Source organism: Phalaenopsis equestris, unplaced genomic scaffold, assembly GCF_001263595.1.
Source record: "Phalaenopsis equestris unplaced genomic scaffold, ASM126359v1 Scaffold001102, whole genome shotgun sequence".
NCBI classification, from domain to species: Eukaryota; Viridiplantae; Streptophyta; class Magnoliopsida; order Asparagales; family Orchidaceae; genus Phalaenopsis; species Phalaenopsis equestris.
Genome location: NW_018165541.1, coordinates 39664 through 64004, shown reverse-complemented (window position 1 = coordinate 64004; position 24341 = coordinate 39664). Strand labels below are relative to the sequence as shown.

At 28.6% G+C, this 24341-nt stretch overlaps 1 protein-coding gene across 1 annotated transcript in view; it reads right to left on the bottom strand.

Moving 5' to 3' along the window:
- Window positions 1–600: 600 nt before the first annotated feature.
- LOC110033159 (ubiquitin-conjugating enzyme E2-17 kDa-like) overlaps window positions 601–24341 on the bottom strand; it is a 37005-nt gene continuing 13264 nt past the window's right edge. The window contains exons 3-5 of the mRNA XM_020737050.1: window positions 21508–21635; window positions 1827–1931; window positions 601–1007 (exon numbers count right to left, since the gene is read on the bottom strand). Of these exons, the coding sequence (XP_020592709.1) occupies window positions 864–1007; window positions 1827–1931; window positions 21508–21635 (377 nt within the window). The 3' untranslated portion in view covers window positions 601–863. The remainder of the gene's footprint in view (window positions 1008–1826; window positions 1932–21507; window positions 21636–24341) is intronic.

Sequence of the window (24341 nt, the reverse complement as noted above, 5' to 3'; positions counted from 1 at the left end):
CTCAGCATATATTAATACAAACATGAATAATTTAATATGCTCTAATGCTCGACTCTCTTCGATATACTTATATTTTTAATGAACAACTTTAACCATTCAAGAACATAGAACCTCACTTCATTTCAATTGCCACTCTATGGCCATGACTGCATCTCCAACATTGTCTCCATAGACTTGCCAGAGCCTGCCATCTAACATTCTTTTCTTTCAGTCTTGCAGATCTTTCTTTGGAACAAAATAACTAAAATTAAAATACACACCTATATGCAAGCCATCCTATGATAACGAAAAGATTCTAGGTTCAAGGTTTAAAGTACCTCAAATGTCCTCAATAAAATAAAATAACATAAAAACTGCAAGTGCCTTATATATATATATATATATTATTTCCACTTAAATGTTTTCACGCTCTGTTGTTATATACAAGCTAAATATTTTTAAAATAAGATAATTTTGTGCACCAAAGAAGAAGCATTATTGAAGGAAAAAAAAATGAGAAATCTACGGTTTGCGCCAGCTTCCTTTACCTTCAATCCAAAGACGGACATGGGAGAATTTCATAGGTTAGGTTGAAATTCTTATGGCCATAACCACGGGAAATAATTATCTAGAGCCAATAGAAAATCCCCTTCTTTTTTTAACAAAAGAAAATCATCCAAGGTAGTACCTCAGTGTCATAATTTACACACAAAAGCAGAATAAAATGCTACGCTTGTAGAGAAGTTGTTTTTCATCTTCATTCCTTCCTGGAGAGTCAATTGGGGATTTCCTTCAAAAGTTTTACATTCTTACACATAAAATATCAATAGATACCGCCCAGGATAGTGCAACAAGAAGGAAATCAGGATTTATCCGTCCTCGCCTTAGCCCATGGCATACTTCTGCGTCCAGCTCCTTGCCGTGGTCTCATACTTGGTCCTGTCCGTTTTATACATATGTGCTATCTCAGGAACCAATGGATCATCTGGGTTCGGGTCCGTCAACAGGGAGCAGATTGAGAGTAGAACCTAAACAAAAAAAAAAGGTAAAATCCTTTGAATTTGCTAATGAACATGTATATGAAATTTATCCATACTTGAGGAAGTGACCAGATTAGGGGTGCTATTAAAAATGAATGCCACAATTGCCATGCATTGGCATCTTCAAGTGCTTAATACCGGAGTTGTGGTGTTGGAAAATGAAAAGGAAGACTTACATACATACCAGCCAATTCCTATGTATTTGCTGCATATATAAAACCAAAACTTCAATTTTTATGCATATAACACCGAACATATACATGAAAAGGTATATTTCGCTTTTAAAAGTTGGTGGAACTTTTGAGGTGATATGAAAGATTTTGGTGGTAGAAATGTAAAAAAGTGAAATTTAGGTGTTACATAAAAGTTGGGTGGAATGTATTTAAATGCACCAAAAGAAAAAGCATTTTATTAGTCAACAATCACATCAAACTTGACTACTGGGAAAAAAAAGGAGGCTGACATTGCATGATTAAATGAGATGGGATAGAGAATTTAAAATGACCCATACTTTCAGGTAGGAATGAAGAAGATAGCGTTATGTGAAATGAGCCGTTATATATTTCAAAATAGAGTTTGAAAAGAAAGTTAGGTTCGACGTCCTCACATAGTGAACCATTCTACTATGTACCATGTCACCCAACCAGCAGTCAATTTGACACCAAATGAAATTCCATGGATGCTTCAGCAAAACCAGTTTCAACATGAAGTTTTTTGTGGAGGCAGCTACTCGTTAAAAAAATAAAGGGAGGAACTACGTGCTCTAAACAAATTGCGAAAAAAATTCAAAACATTGAAGATTTTAACCTTGGAAATTGTTAACGCAGGACTCCATTGTTCCTTGAGGATGTCTAAGCAAATACTACCATTGCTGTTAATATTTGGATGGAAAACTTTTGTTCTGAAAGCAACCTGCAACATTGAAACAGAACGCAAAAACATTCCATTATTAGATTCACTATAAACACTCACAAATGCAAACAATTTGTCTTAAAACATTAATCTCACAAATGCAAACTCTTACTACAAATTCTCAACTCACAAATGCCCCTAAAATATTTCAAAAAAACAAAAAAAGAAGAAACTTACAATTTACTGACAGAAACAGGAATAGTAAACAAATAAAAGCAGCCCCAAATTTATTACAAGGTTGGCGAAAATCATCGGTCATTGGTAGCAGTATGCTTTTAAGGATGTCAGGATTAAAGCTCTCTAAAAACATTGCCAAATACATGGTTTTCGGGGCTGTCCAACTTCTCAAAATGACCATCAAATATATAGTGATTTGTCTCATGCTTTTTTTGATTTAATGCACTGCATTTCAAAGAACAATCTGATTGGAGTTATGTACTTAGTAGATTTGGTGACATTCAAGAAGACACCAGAACAGGAAGTCAATGCAATCCAAAACGCAACGATTCCATATGACCTCAAACCAAACAGCATAAAGTGCGTTACGTAATGCACCAAACCAAACAGCACCTAAATACAATCAAGTATTATCATAGCATACAATTTTTATGGTTTATAGGAAATTCAAAATGTTATCCAATCATAGATAAAAATGGAGGCGGCTAGTTGAAACACATGAGAAATACAAACCTAAGAAATTATTGAATCATCGTCATTACACCAAAAGCAACAAAACAGCTAGAACTTGGGGAATAATAATGATCCTACCCCAGTTTATGTCCTAAACAGAATAATGACGATTTCAAGTGCATTAATACCCCAGTTTATGTCCTTAAGCTTCATATTATCCCACTTCAAATCATCGAATACAAATTTATACTCCTTGACCTACTCTATCTTATCCTGATGTGCCTGCAACTCCACATTCCATCTAATGCAGATAAATATACTCTCAACAATAACAACAACAGCAACAAGCCTTTATCCCACTAAGTGAGGTCGGCTACATGAATCCTTCTTGTCCATTGTTTCCTATTGAGTGTCATATTTTTATTTAGTTCTAATAAATTAAGATCATTTTTTATACAAAATGCCCATGTCTTTTTAGGTCTACTTCTACCTTCTTTAGCATAAGTCAAATCTAAAGCACTACTTTCCTAACCGAATAGGTATGTTATCGACATTTAATGTGACAAAACCATCTATGATGACTCTCTAATCTTATTTGTCACTGCAGCTACACCAACTCTTTCACGAATACATTCGTTTCACATTTTGTCTCCAAGTGTCAATCTACTCTTATCCATCTAAGCATTCATATCTCAGCAACACTTAACTCCTTTTTACACTTCTCTTTTAAAGGCCAATCTTTCGCATCATAAAACATCGTTGGTCTCACCATCTTATAAAACTTTCCTTTAAGTCTAAGCGCTACTTTTCTATCACACAATAGGCTCGATGCATTCCTCCACTTTAACCATACTCTCAACAATAAGATTAACAAGCAAAAAAAAAAAAAAAGAAAAACTTTGTTCCAGGCATTCTCACGTTCGCAGTATCATGAACAAAACCTAATAGAGTTAGCCTTGCATTAAGAAATAAAAGAGTACAAAAGGGTAAAGAGGAGAATGTAATATTAGCAAACATGCAACACAACTTCATAGGACACAATAACTCATTTTTAAGAACTACTCATTGCTTAAAATGAAAACAAACAATATAGAGCAGAATCAACTTTGATGAAAATTTAATAGCCTTCAACAAAAAATTAATTGAGATCTACAAAAGAAAAAAATCTACAATTTGTTGAAATCTATGAACTTATTAAAAATCAGATTGTATACAATTTGAGTTAAATCAATCATCAAAATCAATCCAATGATTAAATTTGTAGCAAAAATTAAAACGAAAAAGTTTCAACCTTAGTGATTTTAATATCGTTAATAATAATAAAACGTTTCATTTTTACCGTCACATTAATAAAAAAGAAGTTGATAAGGTTTTAAAGAAAACCAAGAGTGAAAGATCTATAGGACCTGATGATATCCCAATTGAAATATGGAAATGTTTAGGAGATTTGGGGGTTTCTTGGCTTACTAAACTCTTTAATATTATTTTAAAAACTAAAAAGATGCCTGAGGAGTGGATGAAGAGTATTTTGGTCCCCATTTTTAAGAATAAAAGGGATGCAAAAGAATGTGCAAATTATAGAAGAATTAATTTGATGTGTCATAATTTAAAATTATGGCAGGGTAATTGATCATAGGCTAAGACGTATTGCAAAGATTTCTCCTAATCAATTTGGATTTATGTCGGGCAGGTTTACTATGGAAGCTATACATTTAATAACCTCGTTGATTTTGGTATAATAACCTCATTGATTTCTTATGTAGATTCTCCTTGTAACCTCATAGCTACTATTTATTTTAGAAACCATTACTTAAAACCATTAGTAGCATATGAAAATAAATTTAATTCTAATTTTGATTGGAGGACTATAGATTCTAAATTTATTATAGAAGAAATCCAGGTAATTCAACAGATGGAAATGGGAGGAGTAGTAGCAGGACCATCTAATGTAGATAGAAATAAAAGACCTAGGTTTGATCCAGTTCCACTTCAGGAGAAGAGAATGGGCCTGAAAGACCATATAGACAAGGAACATCTAAAGAAGATTATAATGAGAATAATAATTATAGTTATAAAAGAAATATAGAACCGCTAGAAAAAATAAATTTAATACTAGCCCACACAAATGGAACTATTTTAACAATTAATCTTAATAACCCCCAAATATGGGAATCTGTAATTTCTACATGGGAATTTGATGCAGTAAAAGCTTGGGCTAATAACAATAAAGGAGGAGTAGGAGATATGTTTGCATTCCTTGAAACTTTATTAAGAGAAACAGCTGCTAATATATTTAATGAAGCTAAAATTAGGAAAGCAGGTGAAATAGAAGCCTTAAGACAATTAGGAGATAATCCTTATAATTTTACAAAATTCATTAGAACATTAATTTTACGATTTGATCCAAGTAGACAAAATGCAAACATTAAAGATACAGCTTACAGACATTTAGAACAATTAAGTATTGCAGATTTGTCTCAAATAGATAAATTTGTAAAATTATATATTGTCTATGCTAGTAGAGCAGGAAAATTCTTTGATGAAGAAATAAAAAATAGGTTTTTAATTAAATTTCATGGAGAATTAGAAAAAAAAATATATGAAAAATGGAAAATTACTTATGAAAATTTACCAAAAGGAATAGGAATAGGACCTAGAATGGTATTTACTTTTAACATCTTACAAGACAAATGTAAAGAATATAAAATTCAAAAACAAGTGGTTATTAGTATATTTCTCGTGCACATAAACTGTATCCGTACTCCGAGAACAAAGGTTTATGTTTGAATGAAGAATATATATATTCATGAAGAAAATTAACAGATTTCTCCCCTACGGGAAAAACTAAAAGACTACTCACACAACATAATAAAAGAAAGATTACTAAATATTTATTGAAATAAATAAAAACTTACAGACTCTTGTTACAAACTTCTTGACTTACTTGTTATTACTAAAGAGAGGGGTGAGAGTTTTTAGTGGAGAGAGAAGGATGTGTGTAAGTGATAAGGGATAAGGGATAAGGGATGATAGATGAGAGCTCTCACTCCCCTTATTTATAAACTAAGCACAACCATAACCTATTGATAGAAAACCACATAAGCACATGGTTTTGGAATAGTAACTTGAATAGTAACTTTGAAAATTTTGGTCATTCATGATGAAAAAGTGGATCACCATTAATAATGCTTTTTGAAAAAGTTGGATAATACTTCCAAAAGTAGATGCCTTCCATCATTTCTATAAAAAATATATTTTGAGTAAAAGTTGATTTCCTTTCTGGTAAAAAGTAGATTTCCTGGTCCCGATAAAAATTAAATAGTAAAAATTTAACTTTTTTCTCCACTTGCATTTTTATGGCTCCATGGCATTTTCTAGATTATAGATAGCAATATCATCAAGTCTTTAAAGTCATTGTTGTTCAAGTTCTTCATCACTATCTTGGCTAGGTATGGGGGTTAACATTTCAAAGATTGTAATAAAATCTTTCGTCCTCTTGATAGTATATGGATTGATGGCTTTGATGTGCTCCAGCAAATTATACTCATGATGATAAAATTTAAATCTGAATATTTTTCCTTTAATCATCTTCTCATTAAGAAAAATTGTCATATCTTTGTCCTGATGTATCATAAGGGAACCGAAAGGATTAGAATATCCTTTATATAGACTGATGACTTGATAGATTCTAAAATGAACCAATGACTCTGTCGCAATATCTAGGTCGATGATTTCATGAAATTCTTGATCTCTTTGCCATGCCCTGTAATTCCTTGGAGTTTTTATGATCTCCACTATATGTTTAGATTCATCTGTTAAGTTTTCATAATAAGGAGGAACATATCTGAAAAGCAAAGCTAGTGATTAAGTATCTTCTTGAAATATATGCAATATAATCCCCTTCGGCTCAGTATGATGGATTGTTGATATTTGAATTTCTAAATCTTCTCTGTTGATAATTAATTTTGATAATAAACCATAATTTAATAAATCTTTTAATTCCCAATTTAAGAATTTCCTACAATATGCTAGTTCTAAGGAAATAGTTATTACAAGAAACTCTTTCTTACAAAAATTACAAGAAAAAGAATTTTCAATTATTAATTTATGAGATGCATATGATATTCCGGGCATAGATTCATTAGTTCCATATGTTAAAATAATATCTTTAAAACATTCTATCATATTCTTTTTATTATCAATTTTTATTGTTTTAAAATATTTTGATATGATAGCTTCAGGCATTTTTTGTATATATAAGTATTGTAATTTTTTTTCTAAATTATTTTTTGAGATATCCATAATTGTCTCTACAAAATATTCATTATCTTCTAATAAATTATTATATTCCTTTTGTAATTTTGAATACTTTTCTTTTTCTTCTTTTAGTTCCTCTAGTTGTTGAATTCTTTCTTCCTGGTTTATGATTTGTGGTTTTTCATTTTGCAAAATTTGTATTAATGTATTAATCATTAAAAGTTAAATCGCTTTAATTGCAGCACAGATTATCTAGCAAAGTTGTTTGAAAATTATTTAGAGGTTTTCTTATATGAACTTTCGGTTTGAATTGCAAATTAGTTCCTTGTCTGCTAGGCAAAGAAAGATGATTGAATTTAACTATTGCTCCATTCCTGCAAGAAAATTTTTATGGGTAATAAACATCCTCTTTTGACTACAAGTTACATTACTAAAATATAATGGCTATGAAATATATTTCAAGGACATTATGCTTGAATATATTATCCATTTTTAATTGAAATATACTTGGGACATTTTTTTAATCTGAAAGGCATAATTATCTATTCATAATGTCCTAAGGGTGTTGTATATGCATTATATTTTATTGATTCTTTATCTAATTTTATTTGTCAAAATCTTGATTTATAATCAGACTTGCTAAAGTATTTTTTATCTAGTATTAAATTTATTAACATATCTTTATCAGGTATTTTGTATCCATCAACTTTGGTACTATCATTTAGTCTTCCATAATTTATAACCATTCTAGCATTTCCTCTTAAAATCTCTGCATGATTTCTTACCATAAATGCAGCTGATCTATGTTTTGATTTAGAAGCTCTAATTAATCCTAATTTTTTTAATTATTTTATTTGAATTTTGAATTCCTCTTTATCTAAAGGACTATATTCTATTTCTTTTATTCTTATAACTAAGTCTTTATTTATAATTTGTATATTGGCTAATTCTTAATTTCTTTTCCAATATTTTAAAGGATTTTCTCCTATTATTTGAATACTTTGGTACTATCATTTAGTCTTCCATAATTTATAACCATTCTAGCATTTCCTCTTAAAATCTCTGCATGATTTCTTACCATAAATGCAGCTGATCTATGTTTTGATTTAGAAGCTCTAATTAATCCTAATTTTTTTAATTATTTTATTTGAATTTTGAATTCCTCTTTATCTAAAGGACTATATTCTATTTCTTTTATTCTTATAACTAAGTCTTTATTTATAATTTGTATATTGGCTAATTCTTAATTTCTTTTCCAATATTTTAAAGGATTTTCTCCTATTATTTGAATTTCTTCAGCTAATTGAAATATTTTTTTCCAGTGATTTAGGTATTTGATAAGTAAATATTTTATCTTGTTTACAACAGCAGTTTAGGCATTCAGAAACTTCAGGGTTCAAATCAGAGTAAATTTTTTCTTTACCACACTTCATAGAGTAACTATTATGTTTATTAGTAGTTCTGATTGAGGATCTTTTACTAATAGTTAAGTATTTTTTTTGCCATATTTATTTGTCCATCTAAGTTTAACATGAACTTAAGTCCTAAAATAAATTCTTTATTTTTAGCTTTATGAAATAATATCTTTGGTAAATTATATTTTTTTGATACATCCACAGTGTCATGACAAAGAAAAAATTGGATCTGATTATTCATTAAACATTTATTAAATTCTAAAGTTTGATCTCCTACCAAATATAAAGTTGTATTTGTGGGATGATAATTTTTAAAACTATGAGGTAATAATTTTTTTGTTATTACAGATGTTGTACTTTTACTATCTATTATTGCTTCAATAATTATTTGAGATTTATCTTCTAAAATTAGTATAGCATTTACTGTTATTAAAGAAGTTGGATAAAATGGATAAGTATCTGTTGATACAGTTTTTGTTTCATTAAACATTTATTAAATTCTAAAGTTTGATCTCCTACCAAATATAAAGTTGTATTTGTGGGATGATAATTTTTAAAACTATGAGGTAATAAATTTTTTATTATAATAAATTTTGTACTTCCACTATCTATTATTGTTTCAACAATTATTTGAGATTTATCTTCTAAAATTAGTATAGCTGTTATTAAAGAAGTTGGATAAAATGGATAAGTATCTGTTGATACAGTTTTTGTTTGGTGAAATCTATTTTATTTATTTCATTATGTTCTTCTATATCTTCTGGATCAATATTTTCTTCTATTTCTGTATTTGATTCTTTTTTAGTGTTTTCTTCTTTTTCAGAACTTGATTCTTTTTTAGTACTTTCTTTTTTCAGATCATGATTTCTTACTTGAAGATTTTACTTATTCTTTCTTCTTAGTACTTTCTTCTTTTTCTGAGTTAAATTCTTTTATTGATTTTTTCTTTTTTATAGTTGATTTTATCTTTTTTTATTTTAACTTTCATTTTTTTTATTTTCTTTTTATTTTCTTTATCTTTCTCTTCTATTTTTTCTGATCTAAAAAGTATTTTTTCAATATTAAGTTTTATTTTTTCTAGTTCAAGTTCTATTTTTTCTAATTTTTTAGGTACATCTCTATATTCTTTTGGTTTTATGAAATCTCTATGATTAAGATTATGATGTTTCTTTAAACATAAATGACATTTCTTTAAGGCATAATTGACAACTATATCTATGATTTCGGTCTGGATAATAGGTACAGTGAATAATTCTCTTGTCATACTACCTTTTCGTAACTCGAAAAGATGATTACAAGATTCCATCTTAATGAATGGTATATTTAGATACGAAATAGTTTTTCTAAATCTGTCTAATGTCCTAACCCACCACTCTTCCGTGCCTATTTAAAACAATTTTAATCCTAATTCCATTCTTAAAATTAATTTTAAATAGTTAGGCTCTGATACTAAAAAGGGGTATGCGGGTTTCAGTTTTTAACATGAGATCTACCCGTCAAAAGACTCATATAAATTATCTATTTCTTTTCTAAGAATTTTATCTAAGTTTTTTAATATATCACTATAGTTTCTATATGGGTCTTTAATAATATATCTTTTAAATTCTTAAAAACTTCTTCAATTTTTTCATTTAAATTTTTTCTTGGTGTTTGTAGAATATCGTCTCTACCAGTTATGTCTGTTAATTCTTGAATTATATTGGCATTTATAAGTAAAATTTTTATCCTTCTTATTAATTCTTCCAGTAATCTTAAAGTCATTTTAAATTTTTATAACAAAAAATAAAAACTTTTATATATTAAATATTTAAAGAAATCTCTAAATTATTAAACAAAATATTTTATAAAAATGTTTAATCAGTAGATAAAGAGATCTTCCCCTCGAGATAAGCATATCTGAAATCTTTCATGAATAATAACACTTTAATTTTCAAATTTAAACATGTTCCCTTTTTCTGACTCCATTTATGACATAAGATGAAGTAAAAATAACATATACCACTAAAATCTTCCTCAGGTTTAAGAATGATGACACACAGCATGTCCTAAAGCGCCACACAAGCATAGAGCGGGACTTACAACATCACCTTCATCATTCTAAAACCCCAAAGACGGTGGTCATAGAGGTTATTAGTTTATTTTTCATGCACATAAACTTTATCCGTACTCCGAGAATAAAGGTTTACATTTTTATAAAGAATTATATATCCATGAAGAAAATTAACAGATTTCTCCCATACGGGGAGGAACTAAAAGACTACTCACACAACATAATAAAAGAAAGATTACTAAATATTTATTGAGATAAATAAAAACTTACACTCTTATTACAGACTTCTTAACTTGTTTGCTATTACTAAAGAGAAGGATGAGAGGGATGAGAAGTTTTAGTGGAGAGAGAGGGATGTGTGTAAGTGATAAGGGATAAGGGTTAGTGATAAGGGATGATGGATGAGAGATCTCTCCTCTTATTTATAGTACATATAAGACCGTAAAACCATTGGTGGGGTGGAAAACCACCTAAACCAGTGGTTTTAGATCAGTAACTTTAATAATTGTACTAGAAGTAAAATAGTATCAAAACCAGGGATGAAAAACCACTTAAACCCATGGTTTTAGAATAATAATATTGTACTAAAAGTAGATTTCTTTCTAGAAAAAGTAGATGCTTTCTGAAAACTGAAAAGTATATATTCACTATTTTGGCTGCATTGTATTAGAAACTCCAATATCATCAACAGTGTCTAGCCAATGTTGTCCATATATTTCTCCAAATTCTTCATTTTCTTCAAAAGAGTCTTTCATAAATAGTAAAATAGAATCCAATTTCTTGACATAGTATGGATTGAGGTTTTAATATGCTCCAGCAAATTATATTCATGATGCTAAAACTTGAATTTGAACATCTTCATTTTAATAGAACTTTCATGAAGATAAATAATCATTTTTTTATCTTGATATACTATTTCATTGATAAGTACTGGTTTCGAGAATCTTTTAAGAAGACTTGTAATTTGATAAATTCTGTAATGAGATAAAGTACCTTCTACAGTTGATGGACCAATTCTTTCAAAGATTTCTTCATTTTTCTGTCAAACTTTGTAGAATCTTGGAGTTTTATATATTTCTATAATATGCTTTAAATTATCCATCAAATTTTCAAAGTATAGACCAACTAATTTGAATAATAGAGTAACTGATGAAGTCTGCTCATCTTGAAATACGTTTCTCAGTATTCTTTTTCTTTCTGGATGATGAAAGGAAGATATCTGATTTTCTAATTATTTTTCTTTGTTAATAACCTTTGCCAATAGCTCATAATTTAATAAATCTTGTACTTTCCATTTTTGAAATGTTTTACAATAAGCTAAATGAAGTGATATATTTACTATATGAAAATTTTTTTGCAAAATGTACATGAACAATTACTTTCGTTTATAAATCTCTGAGCTACATAAGAGAGGTCTTGTACATTTTCATTTGATCCATATGAAATAAATATTTCCTTTAGGCATTGAATCATATCATCTTTTCTATTACTTTTTATAGTTTTAAAAATTTTATTTTTAACAATTTCCGACATTTCTGGTATATATAAATATTGTAATTGTTTTTCTAAATTAACTTTTGAAATGTCTAAAATGGTTTCTGAGAAATATTCATTATCTTCTAACAAATTATTATATTCTTGTTCTTAATTTAAATATTTTACTTTTTCTTCTTTTAAATCTTTTTCTAGTTGTTAAATTTTCATTTCTTGATTTGTTATTACTACCTTTTGTAGATTTGCAAGAGTTTTTGGAATTAATGGAATTTTTTCTAAATTCTTATCATCCTGTAATCTTCTATTTTCATTTTGAATAAATTCTATTTTTTCATTTATTCCTGCAAATGTTATAGTTAAACAATTTAAGATATGGATCATAGCAGAAGTATTACTTTTATTACACCATAAATTATCAAGAAGAGTTGTTTGAAAATAATTTTAAGGGTTTTCTGGTTGTACTTTAGACCTAAATTGTAAGTAAGTTCCATGTCTACTAGGTAAAGAAAAATAACCAAAATGAATCATATTATATTGCATAATTTGCTTCATTCCTGCAAGAAAAATTTTATGAGCAGTAAATTTCCTAGTCTTACTACTGATTACATTGCTAAAATATAATGATCAGAATGATCTAACTATAATAATTATTTTTCAACAGATAACTATATGATGATCAGATTACATAGCTACCGCATAACTACTAATTGTTATTTTTAGCTTTATTTTTCTGAATTCCATCTATCAACAGTTTTTATTAATTCTTCCATTACATATTCAAAATTTTTATAATCATAACCAATTTCTTCATCTGATATACTATAAATAGTATAATTTGATTCATTTGACGATATACACTACATCTTCTAATCCTTGAAATAATATATTATAATTTCTTTTATTACAACTATTTGCTAAATGATCTGGATATCCACAAATATAACAATGACATTTTTTATTGTTGGGTTTTTTAACATTTTTATCTTTTTTAAACGATGTTCTATTAGATACTCTAAGAACATTTTTCTTTTTATAATTTTTTTCTGAAAAATCTTAAGTAGTGTATATATTTTTACCAAATTTATAAGATCGTTTTTTACTTATTTTTTAATTTTATATTCTTAACATTTTTCTTGTAAGATGTTAAAAGTAAATACCATTCTAAGTCTTATTCCCATTCCTTATGATAAATTTTCATAAGTAATTTTTCATTTTTTATATATTTCTTTTCCTAATTCTTCATAAAATTTAACTAAAAACCTATTTGTTATTTATTCATCAAAGATTTTTTTCTGCTCTACAAGCATAGGCAATATATAATTTTACAAATTTATTTATTTGAGACCAATCTGCTATACTTAATTGTTCTAAATTTTTGAAAGTTGTATCTTGAATGTTTAATTTTGTCTACTTGGATCAAATCCTAAAATTAATGTTCTAATGAATTTTGTAAAATTATAAGGATTATCTCCTAATCGTCTTAAGGCTTCCATTTCACCTGTTTTCATAACTTTAGTTTCATTAAGTATATTAGCAGTTGTTTCTCCTAATAAAGTATCAAGGAATGCAAACACATCTCCTACTCCTCATTTATCACTATTAGCCCACGCTCTTACTGCATCAAATTCCCATGTATAAATTACAGATTCCCACATTTGGGAGTTAATAAGATTAATTGTTAAAATAGTTCAATTTCTATGGGCTCGTATTAAATTTATTTTTTCTATCGGTTCTATATTTCCTCTATAACTATAATTATTATCTTCATTATAATCTTTTCTAGATGATCCTTATCTATATGGTCTTCCAGGCTCATTCTCTTCTCCTGAAGGTGGAAATGGATCAAACCTAGGACTTTTATTTCTATCTACATTAGATGGACCTGCTACTACTTGTTTCATTTCCATCTGCTAGTTTACCTTGATCTCTTCTATAATAAATTTAGAATCTATAGTCCTCCAATCAAAATTAGAATTAAATTTATTTTCATATGCTAATTCAAAATCATATCTTTTTTTGCAATTCAGAGTAATATGTTTTCATATCAAATACATAATCTTATAACTATTCGTTTGTTTTTATTTGACTAAAATCAATCTCTTCCATTTTTAATTTGATCTTTTATCTTCCAATTCTGATTGTATAGAATCAAAATCATCCTCAGATTCATTTCTAGTTTGTCTATGTTGATAATCTAAAAATCTCATACTAAATGTTTCATCTTGATTTTCATAAGATGTACCTTCATTTGATATTAGTATAGGCTTTTCTATAAAAGTATTAATACTCTATTCAGTGTTTGCATATATTTCTGAACTCAATTTTTTGTCAGTTATCGCTCTAATACCTTGGCTAGCTAGCATTAATTCTAATTCTTCATTATTTAATCTAAATTTAACATTGCAATGTTACTACATTCTTCCTATAAACCTGTTGTTATTCTTAGATTTAAAGATCCAGGAAATATATTATAACCTTTAGTTTTAATACATATTCTTAAGTGTTGAACACATTCTTACATTCTTTAGTATCCATAATAAATCCATAATAAAGTTTGGAACAAAATAAACAACGGTTCTGTTATCATTCATATCTATTTCAAATGATCATATTATTTATTTTGCTAAATCACTCCATCTACTATCTAATACACAATTAGAGTTTTTGTCCCTAAATTTTTTCTACACAAACTTTTAATTCCAATCATAATTAATCCTACATGTATTTGTGACATTCTTTGTTGTCTAATTGATTCCAAACTATCTTCTATTATTATTTGTAAACTTTACTGTATGAACAATTACTTTCCAAACTATCTTTTATTATTAATCCTACATAATTTTTTTCTATTTGCAATTTTATATTTTATTGTATGTAATAAAGAAGGAACAGAAATCATAGGAAAATATTATTTTGAAAATTATCTTAATAAATTAGAAGAAATTAAAAATAGTTCATCAAGTGAAGAAGAAAAAATAGATAAAGTAAAAAAATTTAGTTACAAATATAATAGATTAGTCATGGTTTTATGAAAAAAATTTAAAAGGTAAAAAATTTGAATTTTAATGGCCTTAAGTTTACCAGAACAAATTGTTAGAGAAAGAATTAGATTGGAACCTATAGAAACAAGTATAATTAAAAAAATAATAGAGATAACAAAAAGTGATGAAATTTTGAAAATATTAAGAAATAATTTAGATAAAAAGGTTAAAATTATATATAAAAAATTAAGACAATTTATTCATAAAAATCCATATTTAAATCATAAAAAATTAATTTTAAAAATAGAAAGAATTTTTAGCATAGAAATAGATGAATTATATGATAATTTATATAAGCCTTTTGACAGGTAAATCTCATAGTTTCTATCCCAATGGTTATCAGAGCCTAACTATTGGGATAGAATTGATTTAGGGCCAGGTATCAGAGCCTAAATTACTAGAGGTTATCAGATAATTTGAATGCGGCTAACCTGGTTTTAATAATCATTAATCCTATAGTTATGATAACCAGTTTAGGGTTTACGCAAATTTATACTTGGAGGGTTAGGTTATTATTATGAACTATTTAAAAGGGATAAGGAATGAGGTTATCTCCATTGCTAAAATAAGCTAATAACATCTATGACCACCTTTTTGGTATCAGAGCCAGGTATAATAACCTCTATGACCACCAAAAATAGGAAACCCGCATAGTATGGATTGAGGCCTCTCATAATCAATTTGGATTTGTTAGAGAAAGAATTAGATTGGAACCTATAGAAACAAATATAATTAAAAAAATAATAGAGATAACAAAAAGTGATGAAATTTTGAAAATATTAAGAAATAATTTAGATAAAAAGGTTAAAATTATATATAAAAAATTAAGACAATTTATTCATAAAAATCCATATTTAAATCATAAAAAATTAATTTTAAAAATAGAAAGAATTTTTAGCATAGAAATAGATGAATTATATGATAATTTATATAAGCCTTTTGACAGGTAAATCTCATAGTTTCTATCCCAATGGTTATCAGAGCCTAACTATTGGGATAGAATTGGTTTAGGGCTAGGTATCAAAGCCTAAATTACTAGAGGTTATCAGATAATTTGTATGCGGCTAATCTGGTTTTGATAATCATTAATCCTATAGTTATGATAACCAGTTTAGGGTTTACGCAAATTTATACTTGGAGGGTTAGGTTATTATTTTGAACTATTTAAAAGGGACAAGGAATGAGGTTATCTCAATTGTTAAAATAAGCTAATAACATTTATGACCACCAAAAATAGGAAACCCACATAGTATGGATTGAGGCCTCTCATAATCAATTTGGATTTATGTCGGCCCGATCTACTATGGAAGCTATACATTTATTGAGAAGTTTGATGGAGAAGTTCAGAGATAATAAGAAGAATTTACATTTGATTTTTATTGATTTAGAAAAACTTAAGATAAGGTTCCAAAAGATATTCTTTAGAGAGTTCTTGAGAAAAAAGGTTTGACATGACTTATATTCAAGTCATTAAAGATATGTATACTAAAGCTATTACTTGTGTTCGAGTTGAAGGAGGATTGACCAAATATTTTCATATTTCTGTTGAATTACATCAGGGATCGGCTTTAAGCCCATATCTTTTTGCTTTAGTTATGGATGGACTTACTGGACATTTAAAGGAGGAAGTACCTTGGTCGATGCTTTTTTCCTGATAATATCCTTCTCGTGGATAAGACGAGAGAAAAAACCCAAGAAAAACTTGAATGATGGAGGTCTACATTGGAGTCGAAAGGCCTTCATTTGAGTAGAACTAAAACTGAATACATGGAATGTAATTTTAGTAGCAGTAGCTCTAGTGACAAAAGTGTAACAAATTATTAAAAGTTGTGAACGATTTAGATAACTCGGGTCTGTTGTTGAAAGCGATGGTGATATAGATGGGGATGTTAATAGTAGAATTCAAATTGGTTGGTTGAAGTTGAGGAATGTTTCGGGCCTTCTGTGTGATAGAAAAGTACTGCTTAGACTGAAACGAAAATTTTATTAAACAGTGGTGAGACCTGGAATGCTCTATGGCGCTGAATGTTGGCCTTTAAAAGAGAAGCATAATACTAAGTTAAGTGTTGTCAAGATGAGAATGATTAGGTGGATGAGTGGCTTTACACATAAAGATAAAATGTGAAATGATTGTATCCTTGTAGGGTTGGTGTAGCTCCTGTGACGGACAAAATTAGAGAAAGTCGTCTTAGATGGTTTGGTCACATTAAGCGTCGACCATCTGATTACCTGATTAGGAGAGTAGATGTTTTAGATTCGACTTATGCTAAGAAAGGCACAGGTAGACCTAGGAATACTTGGGCTTACTGTATAAAAAATGATCTTAATTTATTAGAACTAAATAAAAATATGACACTAAATAGGACGCAATGGAGAAAAAGGATACATGTAGTCGACCCCACGTAGTGAGATTAAGGGAGATTAAGGCTTTGAGATTAAGGCTTTGTTGTTGTTGTTGTAATTAAAAGGAAAAAGTTACTGAAATGAAGTCTCACACCCATAACAAGAGATAATCTCTTCCAAAAAATTTTCAACTACCTCACTCAATTAAGGAGTTGACTCCTGAAAGCATAGCACATCCAACTAAATTTTATTCATAACAATTGAAAATGTGTTGAAAATCACGAGTCCTTTAGTTATTTTTAACAAAATCAATAGGAATTCCTTTCCTTTTATCAAAGACCCATATGAAAGACATGCATCAACCATCAGAAGAAACAAAAAAATATCAATGGTATAGGAAGTCAAAGAACACCTGTCACAAAGACAGCAAGTCCCAATTGGAACAAAAGGTAGTAATTCTAGTGATCAACCGTAACTGAAAGCACAAGGAGCTGCAAGTCCCACATATGATTGCAACAAAAAGTGGAAAGGAGCCGCAGTGTTGCAAGCGACAATAGACGTCGAGAAAGTAGATAATCACAAGAATTGACGAATCAAGGGGTCATAAAATAAACAAAAAGAGAAACTAGCATCAATTTTACTTGGATTGAAAAAATTCAGCTCTAACAAAATTTAGTTGATACTTTTGTCAAGCATATTTTGACAAAGAAATCCATCAAACATCTTCTATAGATTTGTCTTTCCATTTCTAAGGCATCTTGGATATTCAACTTCAATAATGAACATCGCCATTAATAATTTAAGAAATAAGATTAGTATGGAGGACTAAGAAATGTGTAGCTGATGTATTAGAATTGTAATCCAGAAGGAGATGATGAAAAGAGATTAGAATTCCAAGGCATAAGTTTAAAATTCATGACATTTTGTTCTCTAAGACAAACATCTTCTACAGATTTGTCTTTCCATTTAAATGCATCTTGGATATCCAACTTCAATAATGAACATGATTTCATCACCATTAATAATTTAAACAATAAGATTAGCATGGAAGACAAAGAATTGTGTAGATAATGTATTAGATGTGTAATCCAAAAGAAGATGATGAAAAGAGATTAGAATTCCAAGGCCTTAGTTGAAAATTCGAGATATTTTGTTTTCTATGGAAAACATCTTCTATAGACTTGTCTTACCATTTTCTAAGGCATCTTGGATATCCAACTTCAATAATGAACAAGATTTCATCACCATTAATAATTTCAAAAATAAGATGAGCATGAAAGACTAAGAATTGTGTAGATGGTGTATTAGATGTGTAATCCAAAAGAAGATGACAAAAAGAAATAAGAATTCCAAGGCCTTAGTTAAAAATTCATGAAATTGCGTCAAATAAAACACACTACAACTAGACTAACACAAAAATAGTTTGTTCTAGCATCTAAGAAGTCATTCCAATTTATTGTATGACTTTATATAGTAGTGCTTCAGCATTTACTCTATTAAAATTATTATATGAAAACTTTTAAGGCTTAAAAAAAGAATGAACCATTGTCTTATTACTACTTTCAATTCCAAATGTCTCATATAACCTATGTTGCATGGATACAGCACTACAGAACACGACACGAAACACATTTATTATTGAAAATATATTACACAGACGCATGTCGAACATGTAATTATAATAAAAATTATTAATATATATATATATATTTAGATTCATATATATACCCATGTCGTCCCGCCGCTCTGCTAGGGTTCCTCCCCATGGAGAACCCTAGCGTTTCGTTTCGATCGTCCCTGCTGCCCCGATCTCCACTCTCACGCGTCCGTGCTTTGGTGGCGTCGTCTGCGGCAGAGAAGACGCGACGCTGCATCGTCCCGCAGCGCCGCTCGCCAGAGTTTCGCGGGCCTTAGCTCGCCCGCCCGCCTGCCTGCGCTCGTCATTCCTTCGCGCCCAGCAACGCAAGGCTCGATAGATATAGATGAATTTATGTCTGTAGATACATACACAGATAGATATATAGCTATATACATACATACATACATATATACATATATATAAGATTAGTATAACAAAGAAAATAAAAAAATTAATAACATTAACTTTCAAAAATAAAGATGCCCATAGATAATTGTTTAGTTTATGACATAAAAAAGAAAATATATATTATCATATATTACATCAAGATTTAGTCCATTGAATTTTTTCATATCACATCTAAATATCTAATACACCACTACTTTTAGTTTTAAAAACATGAAAGTATATGTAAAAATTAAAGTGTTATAAACATAAATACATAAGAATTGAGTAGCATATACATAAATCTGTCATAAATTTTACATTTTTTAAAATTTTAATATTAAGAATATTGTTAAAAAAAATTTAATTCATCAATTAAAACATCTGTAACACACGTCCTTTCTAAATATTATTCAAATTAAACACTCTTGTCGGAGCAGTGTCCTTATCTGATATGTGTCTAACATTGCACAACTCCTTAATTAGGAGTGTTTATGCATTATAGCATCTACTACTTGATGATGAATGTAATGCTAAAATGCATATGATTTGCCTTTGAATTAAACCCAAAAGATGAAAAATCAAAGAAAAAATTTTTCTAAAAGAATTTATCATGAATAAGTTATTTTCTAATAAGGCTCCTTTATAAGCATGTAAGCCGATAAACAATAAAAAAAAATTAATATAAGTTTGAATTGTAGACAAAGAGATCATCTCATTAAATTTTTCAACAAGAATTATATTATAAAAAATCTTAATTTATTTACCAATCTCAACATGTATGATTTCATCATTTTTAAAATCAAATTAGAATTATATTCGTGATTTAGCTTCATAAATATATTCTCATGTAAAACTTAAAGTGTATTTAAATTTAACAAATCAAATGAAAAATCATATTATAATTTAAACTATTAGATATTTATGAACTATAGCTTCTTCAATGGGATCACGTTTGTCAGTAATTGATTATGGCGTTATATAAATTTTACAAAATTTGTGTGAGATTACAATAATTTTATATAAATAAAAATTGAAGATGAAATAGTCATCATCGACGATTAATTATAATATCTCTTAAGCACTAAAGCTAAATATAAATCTTTATTTATTGTAATGAAAAATTATAACTTAATTCATACTAAAGTTATTGCCTAAGACCTTTCATGAAATACATAAAGTTAACACATTAATTTGCAGGAAAATAATAGTTGGCTATAAGAAATTTAAACCTAGAAAAATATTTAAACACAAAATATTCACTTTATTTAAAATTCTGAAATTGATAATGCAATCGATTCCGACAATAAATAAATTACCATAAATGTTTTTAAAAGTTTATGATTCATATTAATCCATGCAAATTTAGCATTAACTCCAACACTTCCCTAAAAAAATTGAACTAGTCCTAAAATTTTTTTAGCAAGCTTAGTTGTGAATTAGACATTATGAGCTTGCAATGAATTCTTCTATTTTAACAAACCAATCTAAAAATTTCCATAATTATACCTACTATCGATTATAAGAATGTTAATTTTAACCACGTTTAATTATGTTGAAATGTTATAGAATCATTTTTTTTTTTTTAGTGTTTCTTCTATTTTGTTAATAATTGATTTAGATGTTATATTCTATATATTAAAGACATCATGATGCAGCCTAATGCTTTTCCCTTTTTTAACCTAATGCTTAGTTTTAAATTCAATATAAGACATTTTAGGGTTGACAAATTCAAATTTACTAAGAGATACCAAGAATAATGCAACACCGAGAAAATTCTGCAAAAACACAATTTATGATTTTTAAAAGCTATTCATTACTTATGATGAAAATCAAAATATGATGGTAAATCAATTCAAATGAAAATTTATAACCTTCTTTTAAAAATGAAAAATATAGCTTTTGAAACAAGAAAGTTAAACAATGAGTTGAAATTTACATACCCATTGGTAAACTAGATTGCAAAGGATATGAGTAAAAACCATTAACACTGTCAGTCAAAAAAGAAATAAATAAAAAAAGAAAAAAAGAAAAAGGAAACATACAATGAAAATGCATTTGCTTTGCCCTTTGCAAATATAATTTGACAGTGTTATTGGTATAAATATAATTGATCAAACTTTGATCCCAGATATAAATATAATTGATCAAACTTTGATCCCAGAAAAAATATAAAATGAACAAGGAAATAAAAAAATAGAGATTACGTGCCTTCAAATCAACGGCTTATTGCATTGCAGAACATACTATGAAACATACAAACAGGAAAAGTAATGGAAACTATATATAGATCTTTACTCCAAGAAACAAATTTAAGGCATACCTTTGGTGGTTTAAAGGGATAATCTGGGGGGAAATGGATGGTAACTAGAAACACTCCTCCAGCATACGGGCTGTCAGGTGGACCCATTATTGTTGCTTGCCAATGAAACATATCCTCAGCTACAGGACCTGTAAAGAAAATGCCGGTAAACCATACAGTAATCTATATCAGAACAATTGGAAGATATGTAATTAAGCACGTTTAACATAAATATACTTGTCAACATACAGTCCTAGCAAGGAAAATTTCAAAAGGAGAAATCTTTAGAAGAAAGAGAACAATTAAGGTGGAAAAAAAGTTAAATCACAAACTTAAGTTATTGCTTGAAATGATAGGCACCAAACAAACATGCTCAATTCAGAAAAGTCTGTTTCTGGAAACATTTAGGAAAGCAAAATTGCCTTCCAATCATCACAAAACTTGGTGCAAGTTCTGTATCACAGAGCTTCATAAATCAAATTGCAAAGTTTCCTAATTATTTCATAAACCAAATGGTGGACTTTGAATCTTGTAAATTGATAATCTAAATGATCAGCTCATCCCGACAACTCGAACAACACCAAAATCACAGAAGCTCATGTGTTTGGGCCTTTGACACCCCAAATGGGGTAGTTTAATCCAGTCCAACAGGGTTAGCCACCCCTCTTTCTTCCTCCTTGGGTTTCTGAAATTCCATGCAATTCATCCATATAGATAGACTACTAGACTACGTATATTCGATTCATGAACAGATTGTGGTGGCGTTGCTCTTGGGAAAATAATACAGTACAATACAAAAAATGGAAATATATTTTCATCATCAGACATCAAAAATGACATCTGTGAACTAACTCTAAAGGCTTACATGTTACTAAACATTGGCAATCAATGTATTCTTGCTTAGGAGAGAGATATGACAATAGATGTGAAACAACTGAATGATAGAAGTGGTAAGAAAATTTTCAATTTATCTTTCTAAATTTACCTAAACTAGTAGTGATATATATAGATTTCACTATTTATTTATTGTAAGTTTTTAACCAGTATCTAAAGCACCGTATCAAATAACAGTTAAGAAATTATAAGAATTCTAAAGTCAGCTATAGGAACTGTTGTTGGATAATGAATTTATCAGGTCCAATACATCACCATGGAAAACTCTAGTATTATTTGTAAGAAAACAAATGAAAGCTTAAGAATGTGTATTGATTACACGGAATTGAATAAACATAAATTTAAGAATAAATATCTACTGCTGAAAATCTACTATCTTTCTTATCAGCTCAAGGGAGCTTTAATTTTCTCTCAGATTGATTTAAGATCAAGTTATCATTTGTATATCTGAGAGCAAGTCATATCAATGTCAACATTCAAATCAATGTATAGGCACTACAAATTTGTGGTGACGTCATTTGTATTGACAAATGATCTAACATTTTTTAGGCATTTAATGAATAGGATCTTTTGCCTATTTTTAATATATTTGTAATAGTACTCATAGAAAATATGCGAGTCTATTCAAAGGATAAAAGCAACCATTCAAATCATCTTCACACAGTTATACAAATTCTAAAAGAGAATAAATTATATGCCAAACTTTCTAAATATGAGTTATGGTTAAAAAGTGAAATTTCTTGGGCATGTTATCAATAATGGGGAGGGTATTTCAACATACCAGTGTTATCAATGTACAAAAAAGCAATGCGATGCACAAGGCTTTATTTTTACTTCAATGTGCAAAGCGCATAACAAAGCAACTTCAATGTGCAAAGCGCATAACAAAGCAATACTTTTATTAACCAAAACACTAATAGGTTTTTGTTGACGTCATTTTATATTAGGTCCATCTCTCTCCCTCACTCTAGAACTTAGGATCTAACCTTAAGTTTTCCTTACAGGCTTTCATAAAGGACTACTGGATGAATGATACCTTAAATTAGAAATTCAAATCAAATCTTCACTCATTTTAGTTTCATGTACTTGATTTTAATCCTTGACACTTTTGTTGAGTTGATGGAAGTTAGGTTATTGAAACTTAAGTTTAATTCTCATAGGCTTAGAAATACGTTCAAGCTGCCCTTCGACCTTATAAACATTTGGTTTAGCATTCACCTTTAATCGTGACTGAGTTTATCTTAAATAAAGTTGAAAATGATAAATAAAAAATAAAAAATAAAAAAACATTATATGTGTGTGTGTGTGTGTGTGTAAAATAACCAAATTAAAACCAAACTAATTAAATTCAAATTCAAACTCAAGAAATCAAATCCATCAAAATTTAGATTCATTTTAAAACATGATAAAATTAATTTCTAAAAGCAAATTGAACATAATTGAAATTAAAATCAATTAAAGTAAAAATGAACCTAATAACTAAATTCAAATCTAAATTTTAAATATTAACAAAAAACAATAAAAAATGGAATCATAAATAAATTAAATTCAAATAAAGTCAATTTTACATTTCAATAAAAAAATAAAAAAACATAAACAATTCAAAACAAAGTAACCCAATATATTAATTCATTATTAAACACTAATAAATTTGCCTAAAATTTAATTCATCTAAACCTCAGCTCAACCCATTCTAAGCCCTAATTTAACCCAAAATTAACACTAGCTCATTATCCAAACCTACACAAATCTTCTTTTCCAATGAACTCCAAATCTGACTCCAAAACCACTCAATACTTGAGCCTCCCATGGCCTTACCTAAAGCTACCCTAAACCAATCTTCAAGACCTCACAACCTCCGCACAACAAACCTCTCTATGTGGCATTCTCCTATCGGTTCAACCCCCTAACTAAGCCATTTTCACTTGAGCTCAATCCAAGCCAAACTCACTCATAACCAA